General features: G+C 50.1%; 1 protein-coding gene across 5 annotated transcripts in view; it reads right to left on the bottom strand.

The window, feature by feature from the left end:
- Positions 1–13,677, bottom strand: part of TMEM8B (transmembrane protein 8B) — a 27,951-nt gene extending 14,274 nt beyond the window's left edge. The window contains exons 1-6 of one of the 5 annotated variants that reach the window (XM_072841880.1): positions 13,132–13,677; positions 8,576–8,765; positions 8,006–8,213; positions 1,602–1,726; positions 1,007–1,275; positions 97–422 (exon numbers count right to left, since the gene is read on the bottom strand). In XM_072841880.1, the coding sequence (XP_072697981.1) occupies positions 97–422; positions 1,007–1,275; positions 1,602–1,726; positions 8,006–8,213; positions 8,576–8,765; positions 13,132–13,654 (1,641 nt within the window). In that variant the 5' untranslated portion in view covers positions 13,655–13,677. Of the gene's footprint in view, positions 1–96; positions 423–1,006; positions 1,276–1,601; positions 1,736–8,005; positions 8,214–8,575; positions 8,766–13,131 lie in introns of all 5 variants that reach the window. The other 4 variants (XM_072841879.1, XM_072841882.1, XM_072841883.1 and 1 more) reach the window with 4 other exon arrangements.
- Between the last annotated feature and the right edge of the window lie 111 nt (positions 13,678–13,788).

Below are 13,788 nucleotides of genomic sequence, written 5' to 3'. Positions count from 1 at the left end.
TGTGCTTCCAGAAGGAGGTAAGAACCCGCACACCCCTGACATCTTCTCCTTCAAGTTCCCCTCCAGAGCAACCTCCCCACTTTCCACCAAGAGTACCACATTGAGCTGGAGCTCCAAGCTGAGGACACCTCCGCTGTCCAGCACTGGTAGCAGCCTCAGGGCAAACACTGCAGGGCGTTCAGGCGGTAGGGCCACACTGGGGCCAAAGAAGATGTAGAAGTGGACGGAGAAGGTGTCCAGCTCATTGCGCAGTGTTGGGCGCACTGGCCAGCAGTGCTCTGGTGGGGATGTGGCCCCAGGCCCCTCCGCAGAGGCCCCCAGGGATGGCGGCTCTGGGGGCAGTGGCTGGTTGCCCAGGGACTGGGGCATGTTCATGGCAGCTCCAGGGACGAGGACACGGGACAGGCTGGGCTGTGGGCACTCTGTGGGCAGAGGAAATCAGTGCTGGGGCCTGCCACTCTCACAAATCCTGCAGCCTCACCACAAACCAGATCTGAGCCAGACAGGAATGAGCAAAGGGTAGGGAGTGATGAGAACTAGAATCCAATGTCCTTGGAAGTATGGGGCATCCAGGGTCACAGGATAGGGCCCAAGGGACTCCTAGAGGTCACAGCCAATAGGATGTCAGGGAGTCAAGGTCATCTCTCCCTCCCCAAAGGCAGTGAAGACACTGCTGAAACAGATGATGGGCCCTCCCACTGATCTGCATGGGCTTTGGCAAGGATAGCGTCCTGGCACCTGGGAAACTGAAAGAGAAATTAAATCAAGGATAGTAAGGTGGTCCCTTAGTTAGCCCCAGTCAGGTGCAAAAAATTATCTAAAGGCCTTCCAATGAATCAAAACTTCAGGTGGAAGGGCTTTAGGGCGTGTGAAGGAGCCTGGATGGGGTTGGGGAGATTATAGGGACGTGGCAAAGGGTCAATGAACACAACCACCATGACTGCCTCTTCTCAGCCACAGAAGTTGACCCAGGCTGAGTGGCCAAGGTGGATGTGGGCCTTCTGACCTTGCAACCGCACACACAGCTGGAAGCGGATGGTCCTGCCAGGACCCCGGGATGGTATCTCCACACGCACGTAGACCCAGTGCCCCCAGGGGGGCAGTGCCAGCTCCAGCTGGCATACTGAGGCACCTCCACAGGACACAGAGCTTGAGTTGTGCAGAGGTGGGGCCTTGGGACGTAGGCGCAATGTCAGTGGGCAGGCCAACACCCCACGGCTCCCCACACATACCAGCTGTGCTGAAACCCTGTAAGTAAAGCTGGGCACAAAGACCCTGGGCAGAGGGAAGGTGGGGGTAAAAAAAAGACAGGTGAGAGGGTGAGAAGGACCCCAGAATAAGGAAAATACATTTGTGTCCCCCAGAAGGACAGGGGAGACAGGCAATCAGGATGCCTTTCTGCTTCCTTCCCTCTGTGCTAGGAGGGAGGTAGGCTGGGGTCCAAACCACCCTGGAGGCTCTGGGGGCTCCAGCAGCCCAAGTTGGCCAGCAGGAAAGTAGGAACAGGTAGATAGGCAGAGAAGCCAAAAGAACCCTGTTCCCTGTTTGAGGCCAGGGAAGGAAGAGGGCAAGAGTCAGATTTGGGGAAGTATTCAACTTACTTGTACAGCGCTGAGCGATTGTGAGCGGAGAGAGTTTGCTCTGAGGGACGGCCAGGCACCAGCACAGCAACATCCAGCAAACGGCGGACAATCAGCTGCGGCTGAAGAAGGTACTGACACTCATCCTGGAGACCCTAAGACAAAAGCAGGAGTGGTGGGAGGGGAGAGACAGCAAGGGTGCTACTGAAGCAAGGAAAACAGAATCTGCTGAAGGATGGGGGACAAAGCTCCTCTGGCCTCTTGCTTCCAGGGCTAGAACTGAGGTCTTTCTAAGCTCTGGGTCCCTCCTGCCTGTTCTCCACCTCTGTCTTTCCTAGGTGCGTGGAATCTGCTATGATCCACAGCACTGGCTAAGGTCTGGGGACTCACACCCAGGCCTTCCTAACTATCAGGCCTATGCCTCCTCTATGCTAATCCCTAGTCCTGAGCACTTCCTAACAACCCCTCAAGGTCATTTCAAACCACCCCATTTCCACTCTGGCTCTCTTTTGGGGTTAGAAAGTTCCTTGAGGCCGCTAGTCCAAACCCACCCAGCCCACTAATCTGAATCTCTAAATTCCTTTATTCCCTACTGAGCCCTCCCAAGGGACTCTGCTTGTCCAGCCTCTGCTTTAACACCACGGGGAAAGGCCACTCTACCTCCTAGGCAATCTCCAGAGCGTAAGCAACTTGAAAATGGAAACCTTGTCTTATGCTATTTTTGCTCCCCCCGACATGGAGCCTAATGTAAAGTGCATAGATGAATATCTGCTGAATAAATGGGTGAACAAATGAATCAACACAGGTACGGGTAGCTCTGATGTTTATGAAGCCAAAGCCTGTTCTCTGTCTCCCCTCCCATTGCTCTGCCACAGGGGACCCACAAATACATCTGCTCCTTCTGAATCAGGCTGGGTTTCTTCCATTACTGGACACAACAGCCACATCTAAGCTGCTCTTCTGGATGAGGTCCCTGACCCTTGTTGACTCAGTTCACACCACCCCAGCACGTACGGCCTCCCTACTCTTCGGCAGGCAGAAGAGTCCCTTCGTTCTGGTCCCTCCTCTGCAGCATCTGCAGCTACCTAAGCCTTCCGGACCCAGCAGGTCAGAGGAGGACAGGGCTCCTGGTGAGGCTTCTCTGTTCTTCTGGACAAATGGCCTTATGCCGGCCCAAGAAACTGGAGGCCACTTGTTTACATATGTGGTTATTCTGACCGAGACAAACCTCTAAACTTCATCCTGACAAAAGTTCCAGGCTCTGACATCCCACTGAGCTCCATACCATGGAACAAGCCAGCCAAGGCACTGACTTCCAGTAAAGCTTCCTGAGGCTGGAAGGAGGCCTTGATGATGCCAGGCCAGAAGACCTCACTACCCCCTGCCTGGAATCCTTCTGTGCCCTTTTGCATCACTGCATCCCAATGCCTAGCACACCAACTGGCAAATACCAGGTGCTAAAAAATGTCTGTTGAGTTAAAGAAGGGTGTCAAAAAGAGGATCCTTTCAGAGAGCTCAACATACCTAGTTGCTCAGAGACCTCCATCTCTGATACCCAAAGCAGATGTCCTTCTTTGGTGTCAAACCCTAAGGACCAGAAATACTAACACAAGTCATCTCATCAATCCCACTTCCTGAGGCAAGAATCACCACTACAATAACCTTGCAGCGAGCAAGCCCCTAAGGTGGGAGCTCACATGCAGGAAGTGGCCCATTTCCTTGCTGGATGGACAATCCAGGGGAAAGAAACACTTTACTTCACATCTTTTGTGCTGTTAGCTGAACTGAAGAAGGATCAGTGGACATGACCTCAATGGTTAAAATGTGCTCCTTCCTCAAACTATAATGTTCATATCTAATGCTTCTCCCTTTTGCAGGTTCAATCAGTAGATAGCAGGGAAAGTGCAGAGATGCAGCAGCCTTCACCCTGTGATAGGATCAGAGAAAGGGCGCTGGAGGCCAGGTCTGCAGGAGCTGCCAAGGCATAAGCCAAGTGAGAGAGTCCAAATTGAGCCAACATCAGCAGTCATGTAAGGAACAGGGCCAAAGCAAGGACACTTGAGAAACCAGGAGGGTCAATATAAGAAGTAGAATGGGAACCAGTCTGAAAGGAGCTGGGGACAATGGCCTTTGACTGGACCCTAGACTGTCCTAGTATGCCTGGGCTGAGTTTCCTAAGGAAGGCCTTAGCAGCGTGGCCAGTGCCAGACTCTGGATAGGGCTTTTGGACTAAGATGCCCAAAGACACTTGCCTTTCCCTGTAGGAATATCCCAGTACCCAGCACAGCCCCTGGCCTGCAGTCAGTCAGCACCAATCAACACAGAAGAGTGCTGGACAGACTGTAGGGGGCAAGAGTGGGAGCAGAGAGATGACTGGGAGGTTACTGTGGCAGTCCAGGAGAAAGCTCATGGAAGGTGTGCTCAGAATGGGAAGAGAGAAGCAGATACATTCAGAGCACACTTTAGTTTAGAAGTAGAGATAACAAGACTTTATGGACTAGTTCTAGAGAAATAAAGGGAAAAGAAGAATTAAGTATGACACCTAAATTTGGTGCTTAAGCAAATGGTGAATGACAGTGCCATCGACTGAGAAGACTAGAGAGAAGAGGCTTGGGCTGGGAGAAGTAAGTGGGAATCAAAGAGATTTTCACTTTTGGCTTTGCTTTGATTTATACACACTAAGTTTGAGACATTTCTTGGACATCCAATCAGAGACACCAAGTAAACAGTTAAATATAAAGTGTGAGATTCAAAGAAATTAGGACTCACAGAATACACTTGGAAGGCATAATCTAGAGGTGGTATTCAAAACTAGAGACACCTAGCAAGAGAATGGAGAAGTAAAAAAGGAACTGTCTCAGGACCAAGCACTGGGGTCCCACAATATGCATCAAGCAGAGACACTAAGAAAGGAGACAGAGGAGTAAGTGGGGGGCAGAAGGAATATCAGGACAGTTCCATAAAGTCACAAAGGCCATGAGGAGAAAGTGTTTCAAGAAGGAAAGAATAATAGAAGGAACTAGTTAACAGCTAGTTACTACTTAACTCTGGAGAGGGGAAATGGGGACTGGAAGGAGTGAGGGTAAGAAGACTTACTTTTCACTGTATGCCTTTTGTACCTTTCGAATGTTGTGCCAGGTGCATATATTACCTATTCGAAACACAAATATAGTAATTTAGAAGGAGAAGGAAGAGCAGAATGAGCACTGTTAGTAGAGTTTAATATCTTCAAGTTGAGATACAGAGCAACCCTTGGTCTAGTTTGTGGATTCAGTCAAATCCTTTCTTCTCTACAATCTGCTTCGTTGCTTTCCTTATTCTTGTTTTCATTATTTTACCTGCTTTTGTTTACTTTCAGATTTTGGAGCTGGCAAGAGGAAGCATATGCTCCAGACATTTGGAAAACTTTCCCCTAATGAGCCATGTGGTGCCAGATGTTACCTATAATCCAAAGGCCAGTCCCTCAGGGCAGACTGGGCACCACAGAATGAATACATGCTCCAAGACAGAGAAGCCAAGATGATGGAGGGCAGTGGGCAGGAAAGAAGAGGTTGACAGGAAAAGGGGAGAAATGAAAGGAGAAGTGAGATCAGTTTGGGACACTATGAATTTGAGAAGATGGCAGAACAATAAAAATTGACAATGCCCCCCCACTATGGCTCTGTGCTGGGTGCTAGGAATACAGTAGTGAATGGCAGACATAGAAGTTCACAGACATATGGGGCCAGAGCTCAGGAGAGTGGCCTGGACCAGATAAGTCACTTTCCTTTTACAGCTTTTTAAGGGTCCCAATCACTCTCAGGATAAATTTCAAACTTCTAGGTCTTTCATAATCTGGCCTCTGCTCACTCCTTCCACTCCTTTACCCAGTCCAACAAACATTCCACACTGAACAGCTTCAGTTCTCCCTTCTACACATTAGCCCATGCTACTCCCACCACCTGGAATGCATTTCCTTGCTTTTTTTTTAAGATTTTATTTATTTATTCATGAGAGACACACACAGAGACAGAGAGAGAAAGAGAGAGAGAGAGAGAGAGGCAGAGACATAGGCAGAGGGAGAAGCAGGCTCCATGCAGGGAGCCCAACGTGGGACTCAATCCTGGGACTCTAGATCACACCCTGGGCTGAAGGTAGGCACTAAACCACTGAGCCACCCAGGGATCCCCCTTTTCCTTGCTTTTTCAACATCAGGCCTCACTTCCTGTTTCTTAAAACCACCTCTACCATACTACCACGCTGAGTTAGCCATCTCTCCTCTGTTCTCTTAAAACATCTCCTGTATCTCACTAATATATATCTTATTTATCTGTATCCCTCACACCCAATCCAAGGTCTGGGACAAAGCAGGTGCCCAAGGACTAAGGTCTAAAGAGAAGTCTGAGCTCATCCCCAAAGCTGAGAGGGCCCTAGAAACAGTGCTGCCTTCTATGGTTGGGACTGTTCAATACCCACTTAAGGCCAAGCCTCACAGGAAGTCATACCAATACAATGGTATGAGGAGAAAGCAAGTCAATATGGAAGCCTAGAGGAATGCTCTGGACATCACCCATAGGCTGGAGTCTAGGGAATTAACCAGAGAACTTAAGAATCCTTAAAGGCCCATTTAAGATTCCAAAAGATAATCAAACTCTTAGAGGAACCATAAGGATGATCCTTGCCCATTCCTCACCGCCCAGCCTCTAGAAGAGGCCTTAACTAAACACCTACATGTCTCATGGTATCCAGGTCTGCTGTCATTCGCAGGCAAGGTATAACTGTGTCCCCTGGTTTCTAATATTGCCATACCTCAGGAGTTCTGCCAGCTAGCCCTTCAACTTGCAGTTCCAAGTCCCCAGACTCCACTTGCTACATCTAGATGTAAATGGCTATGTCAAAGCTTGTTCTGATCTCTCCTAACCAGGCTTTGCCTCCTATAATCTCAATCCAGGCCTAGGGCCCCCAGTTCCTCCTGCTCATCCAGAAAGGTTTTTGGATAACTAGAGCAGGGCTTCAGAAGGATGTTCTCTGTCAGTTCTCACAAAAAGAATCAAGGATCAATGTTACAACCAGGAATGGGCTCTTTGGGATTTGATCAAAGACCTAAGGCATTCCTTGGAATAGAATAATCCTTAGTTCTGTAAGAGTCAAGATCTACCTAGAACCCAGAGCATTTCTGGGTGAGTTCCCAACATGCTGTCATCCACAGAGCTCCCAGACCTTGACAGGAAGTCCTCTGGTACAGCCCTCTCAGGAAAAACAGGCCTATTACTGAGGCCTCAAGATGCAACCTGAGCCATAGTTCCCATTTCTGACAATAGCAGTGTCAGTGCACTTGTGCCTGTACAATTTTCAACTCATTCCAAAGCATCATAATACCTTCTCTGAACACTGAGCTATATAGTAGGAGGAAGAGAGGCAAGTCTGGTACCAGTTACAGAGCTGCTGTCCTCAAGGAATTCAGCTTAGAGAGAGAAATCTGAGTCAAATTTTCACTTGACTAGAAATTTCTGTCCCTTTCAATTCTCAGTGGTCAAGTCCCACCAGCTTTCATGTTCTTCAGCATCCTGTTCTTTAAATCCTTGCCCTGTGTATGCTCAATCCTTCACCCTTACCATTGGCCCCACACACATGGCCATCCCACTCTGCCAACAGTCAGCTCATCATACCCTCCCTTCCTGCCAGTGGACAAGAGTGAGACAACTATAGATCCTCTCACTACAATGAAGAAATCTGGCCTGTATCTGGAAGGGCAGGAAAACTTTGTGGAATTTCTTACCCTTCCAAACCAGAATGGAGAAGCATCCTTTGAACTTCAGACTTTAAAAACTTCTATTCTATTAACTCAGTGCCGACATTTGGAGAAAAAGGAAGCAAGAGTTGGGATGGACACCAGCTGCCCAAGGCATCCTTTTGGAGGAAATAGAAAGGGCTTCTCTGCCCCCAAGTGTTCTCCTATGGTCTTCCAGAGGGAGTTAGGGAGCTGAAATCATGGTGGAAAAGGAATATTTTCTCCCATATGGATCAACAACTGGGCTGGAGGCTATGAGAGCCTATACGGCTATTATCGATCAAGATGTAGAATAAGACCAGTTCTGGGTTTGTGCAGCAGCATATGACCAGTCCCTAGATGGCTTCTGATCACCTTGAATAACCCTTGCACTTTCTAATAGGGACACTACTCCACAGAGCCAGGGCCTGTGACCGATTCCAGACCTGGCACTTTCCCTTCAGCTTACCTGGACCCACTATGTCCATCTAGGGCTCTACAGATCATGACCTTGGGCCCAAGGTGAACTGCTGGCCTCTAGCTACGCCCCACCCTAGCCACCCTTATGCTGTTGCCCACCCTGGCACAAAGCTGGTCTTCTAGGTAGCCTGTGGGGGAATTCAGCAGACACAGAGAAGCAGTTTGGCCCCTCCTACCCTGGGCAGCATCAACCCACCTTGACAGAGATGTGGCCGTGGGCTTGGGGAAGGTGAGCAGCCAAGAACCAGTCCCCAGGTAAGGGGCTGCTGACGTTAAAGATGCCTGAGGTGCGGTTGGGCAGTGTCCAGCTGAGGGTCAGTGAGAAAACCCCAGGCACAGCCGTGTCCCCTGGGAAGTGTGTGTGCAGGGGATTGATGACAGGGGGTGCCCCGGACCGGAAATACCTGGGGGACCAGAATGAGGAGAGGAAGGCAACAGGCAATGGGATGGGAGATGGGAAATGGGGAAAAGAAAGAACTGTCACTCATCGCCAATAACACAGTCCATTCCCTATATCGATACATACAGCAAAGTGGTTCCACGTCAAGGAGTCAGGACATAGAGTAAAAGGTCAGCTCAGGCTCTCACACAGTCAAACAGTAGTCAGGAGACAAAGGTCTTGTTACTCACTCAGTCACACACTTCAGTCTGGACACAGGAGAGAGGTCAAGGCCAGGAGGTCAGTTTAGATACTCATAGAGTCATACTCTCTGCAAAGTGCTCTGGGGTCGGAGGGGGTGGTCAGGATGTTAACATGGACACTCACACAGTCACACTCTGGTCTGGGCAGTGGTCCCCAAAGGTGCCCCCCTGCTCCTTGAAGATGATGAGGTTCCAAACAGCCAGGAATGTGTCCTCGGGAACATGGAAGTGGAAGAGCTCAGTGCTGGCAAAGGAGCGGAAGGGACTCAGCTTGCGGGGTGAGCACGTGGAGTAGTCAGTCAGGAAGAGGCCTCCTGGGGAGCAGGCAAGAGAGAAAGGAGCAGGGTAGGACACAGGGCATTTCCGTTAAGCAGCAGGAACACCAGTCTTCCTCACCAATAGTAGCAACTCAACAAATATTCTCCTCTGAGCCAGGAGCTAACTCTCATGCTGCCCTAGCCATCATCTGCTTCACTCCTTATAATGACCTTGGGAAAAATGACCTGTTTTTACAGATATGGAAACTGAGGCTCAAACCTAGACCAAGCTGAGGATTCAAACCTAGCTCTATCTACATCCCAAAGAAGGACACTTTATATGACCTCACTGTCCCTCACTGGGGAGCCATTGTTCTCTTAGCAAGCTTCACAAAACAGAGGTGTGAATGGTATGTGTTGTGAGAGGAAGAGGGGGAACATGGGCTCCTTGGCAACTGAGCAGGCTAGAACTCCACCTGTGGAGCTTGGGAGTCAGTAATGAACTGTGTAGCTTCCTTGTTTATTTTCTTCCCCTTTCTGTTCCCCTGTGGTCCCAGGAGCAGTAAAAACCTCAGAAGCTTCACAAAAGCTGTCTGTGTACTGGCTCAGGGCAGGGGGGAGGAGGGGGAAAGTGTGGTAAGGATGCAAGGGGCCTGCTTGGGTGGCAGAGGCAAGAACAGGAGCTGGTAGGCCACCATGAGAACTCCCAGGAGAGGAGGGGAGTCATCAATCCCTCTAGGATTCAGAATGAACACCAGAGGGCGTTTCCCCAGAAGAAAGCCCAGCGAGGCACTCCATTGGTGACCCAGTGGAATCTCAAACCACTTGGAAGTATTTACACTTGGGGTTAGGGGGACTGGTCATCTCTAACTGAAGTGCCAAGATACAAGATACCCGATCATTGTTGTTTGGGGCAGAGCCAAGGTAAACAAAAGAGTCGGGTGTCAGCAGTTCTCAGGCAAATGCATGGGCACTGGGACTGCTGTGACAGGGGAAATTACCCAGTAGTTCAGCTGCATAGAAGAGTGTCCCTGATGAAAGCAAAGTTCCAGAGAATCTGGCTGCTCTGGAGACTTAAAATCAGCCCTAGAGAAGCACAGAAGGATGCTCCCAGGACAGATGAGGAGGTTAGGAACTCCAGCAGCTTCGGGACAGAGCAGGGAATAGAGGGGAGACCCTAGAGGGGAGCTTACAGCAAAATAGGAAATACCCACAGGGCTTACCTAGTCTGACCATCTCCCTTCCAGAAATGGGAGCTATAACTCCAAGATGAGGTATTTGAAATTACAGAGAAAGAGGCATCTGGGAAAGGGAGGCTGCTGAAGGAAGAAACAGAGGTAAGGAAGGCGTCACGGAAATTCAAGGTCACCCTGCAAGGAGCTGCCCTAAATATGTAGAGACCACTGGCCCTAGACTGGCCTCTGCACATCTTCAAAGGCCATGGTTACACCCAAGGACTAGTCAATCCAGTTCAGACCACATGATCAGTCTCAACTGTCAGCAAGGAAGACCTGCCACCTTGCAAGCTGAGCAATGATAACAGGAAGGCAGCAAGCCAAGAGCTGAATAGCCTGGCTACTATTGTTTACACAAAAGTGGAGCTCTCCAGCACCATCTGCTGGGGTTAGGGGAGGGCTTCTCCCCAAAGCTGGTACCAGGGATGGGTCATCAGATGGGCCACTGCTATTATTAGGAAGAAATGTTGGCCAGGCCCCCTAACCTGGCCAGTTAACCAGTGCAGACCCTCAGAAAACTGGTGGTGAAAAGCAGCTAATAACTTTTGGGAAACAATGGATAAGTATAAAGTAAAAAGTACAAGTACAAAATACCTTGTGACTCAAAGGAACGTGGCATGGCCTGGAGCATTGGGAAAATGGTTAAGGCACACGAAAAGTGGCCAGGACTACAAAGATAACAGAAGGGGCTGGTGGGAAGAGGGAGTGAGCAGCAACTGGACATGGTGGGAGGAACCTAGAAGTTCTGAGGGCAGATGCTTGAGAAAAGTGTCCATAGCCCCATTCTCTCCAAGCTTTGCTCTGGCATTTCACCATGGCCTGCAGAGCTGTGTCCCAGAGGAAGCATGAGTAAAGCTCTACTCAAGCTCAGAGGTACCTGTCCTGGATGCTCCATACTTCCAAATGAAGCTAGGGCAATTCTCTATCACCATCTGAAACACACACACACACACACATACACACACGGACACATGCAAATACACATATAAGCAAAGGCTGGCCCTGCTAGGGATAGCATTAGGTAGAACAAAAGGTCACTTCCTGGAATGGCAAGGCACACCTAGACTATGCAACTATAGTCAGTTGAGCCCAAGGAAAAGAACCAAGGATTGGAGTAGGACCAGAAGACCCAGGAGGTACCTTCCATTCCTGAAATGAGATGGAAGCCAACAATAAGCATGTATTAAGACTATGCTATGTACTATGATGGGCTATGATGGTCCTGTGACACTGCCAGCCTCTCCTCAGGTGACACCTGTCACCACCACTAGGTCACAGAGCACCCCTACAGGCCAGGCCACAGTTGCCAAGGCAGTAATTATTAACAAAACAATAGCCTTTTGGAGGGCCTATTCAGAGCTCTTTTCCAACTTCATTACAATTCTTGCCAAAGCACCTGAACCTGCTTCTGGACAATCACCGTTTAATCTACATCTTTCTACAGTTCTGTGGCTGTCACCCTCTTCTCCTAGGCACCCCATGCTTGCTTAATGAGCTAAAGCACAAAGAAGCCAAGGTGGCAGGGATAGAAGCTATGAATTGGGCTCAACAGTATGGATTCTCCTTCACCTAAACTGAAAACCTGGCCTGGCTACTACCTCCACTGAGTGCCTAATTTGCCAGCAGCAGTAGGCAACATTGAGCCCCTCTATAGTTCCTTCCTTCAAAGAGTCAGGCTAGGGGCACATGGATTACTTCTATATGTTGTGGAGAGCACCAAACACTGCCTTCAACAAAGAAATCCATTTGGAAGGTGATACTTCAGTGACCTGTCTATAGGAGGAGCAAGGAGAGCTAAAGAGGAACATGTGTGGGCCACAACATGTACTCTCCCCCTCACAATAACATCGGCACTCAGAGGACACAAAGGCTCACATGAACACCACAGAAGATACTAACACACAAGCATGTATGCACAGTACACATGACCAGCTTTCGCAGACCCCTCTGGTACACAAACACATTAAGTGCCCAGATGCCAGGGAACATACACATAGAGCTTGAATATTTCTGCAGGGGCATGACCTTTGGCATGTATTGATCTCCTCAAGCCTGTACACTGAACTACACCCCCAAAGCTCACTGAAACCCAACTCCCACCCCAGATGCTCTGCCACTAATGCCAAAGACTCTCTTAGGCACATCTCCATCCTATCTAGAGTGCCACCCACCAGAGGGGGCTGGGGCTGACGCTGTGAAGACCACAGTCATCTCCTTAAAATGGGGCCAACTTTATGGCATATCTCCTACAGTGAGCCCCCCGCCTGCTGCTCCCACATTCCACCCATTAAGAAGTTGGACTCACCCCCCTCTACGAATCACTTCCTCCCTGGCTGGTGGTCCTAGGCTGACAACTGGCAAATGAGGAAGAGTTTGTGGATTAAGCCCCCTTGTGGGCAGACAGGGGAGACGACAGGTTGTGCTTAAGTCTCTCAACTGGCTCTATTTTCCTGCTAGGTATTATGTTGCAGTGAAGAAAAAAACAAAAAGACACTAATATGAGATAGGAATTAGGAAACTTTTTCTGGCCCCAGTACCACCATTTACAAGCTGTATGACCTTGGGAAAACTGCCCTCCAACTGAGCCTCAGTTTCCCCATCTATAAAGTGGCCTCTGTATTTCAAGACTGCTCTAAAAGTGACAGGAATTATTCCTAAGCAAATCAAACTTATCTAGATTCATTACAAGAAGAAAACTCATTATAATGGCAACTAACCCATGTTCATATGTTTACTACATGTGGTTCTCAAAACTGTTTCCTTAACCCTGTTTTAATGCATGCTCAATATCTCAAAGTTTAGGCCAGATCTTCCCACACTGGACTAGAGGCTCTCTGGTGTAGGGTCACATCTCCCCCATCAAACTTCCCTTGCAGAAGAAGTTTCCAAGTTTTCTTCCTTGGAAAAGCAATAGTCAAAGCAGAGTCAGATTGACACCAGGAAAGAAAACCTTGGCATCCTGGGGACTATCAGGCACGTGCTGAGCCTCAAGCTCAAAACTTCCTCTCTCCTGACCCTCCCAACTTCTCTCAGTTGTGTGAGATGAGACCTCTCTCCTCCCTTTTTCTCCCCACTTCTTCCCCAGTGATGCAGTTGCCCAGGTCCCACCTCTCCTGAATCCCTCCAGTCCATCCCTCCCTGCCAGAACCCCATATCCCTGCTTCAGTGCTTCCTGCTTCTGCACTCACCAGCCCCCGGACCAAGGACAGAGAACAGCAACAGCAGCAATAAGGCTGGAGGCAGCTGGAGCCCAGACCTGAGTCGAGGCTGGGAGAGGGGCAGGGTATGAGAGAGAGGGGTAGGTAGTGGGAGAGACTTGGGTAAACACAGAGATGAGGGCAAAGGATGAGATAATGGGCACCGGGGCTTAAACAAGGGCAGGGAATGGGATGGAAGGAGGGGCTGTAACGGGGACTGGGGCAAGGGCAGGGTTTGGGCCCCGGGTTTAAGCAAATACTGGGCATGGGGCTGGGACAGGGGTTGGACTGGGATTTGTGAAAGGAGGTGGAACAAGGGCAGAGGAGGGGTCCGGGGCCAGGGCAGGCACGGGGACTGGGACAGGAGGGGGGGCCTGGGTTGGGACCTGGATCTGGGCATTCGCTGGGACCCAGGTCCGGGCTGGGGCCGATTTGGGAAGCGGGGCGAGGGCGGGGCTGGGGTCCAAGGGCTGGATGAGGATAGGACGAGAGGCCGGGACAAGGGCTGGGCCATGGCCCGGGGCGGGGGCGGGGCCGGACAGGCCAGCGCGGGGCGCGCGCAGAGCTGACCCACGGCTCCGCTCCCCACCCCCAGGGGGTGGCTTTCGGTGTCCTCGTGGGCCCGGGGCCGGGGTCAGGCCGGCTGAG

Source organism: Canis lupus, chromosome 10, assembly GCF_048164855.1.
Source record: "Canis lupus baileyi chromosome 10, mCanLup2.hap1, whole genome shotgun sequence".
NCBI lineage: Eukaryota > Metazoa > Chordata > Mammalia > Carnivora > Canidae > Canis > Canis lupus.
Note: the sequence above shows the minus strand (reverse complement) of the source record. Positions and strands in the feature narration are given on the sequence as shown.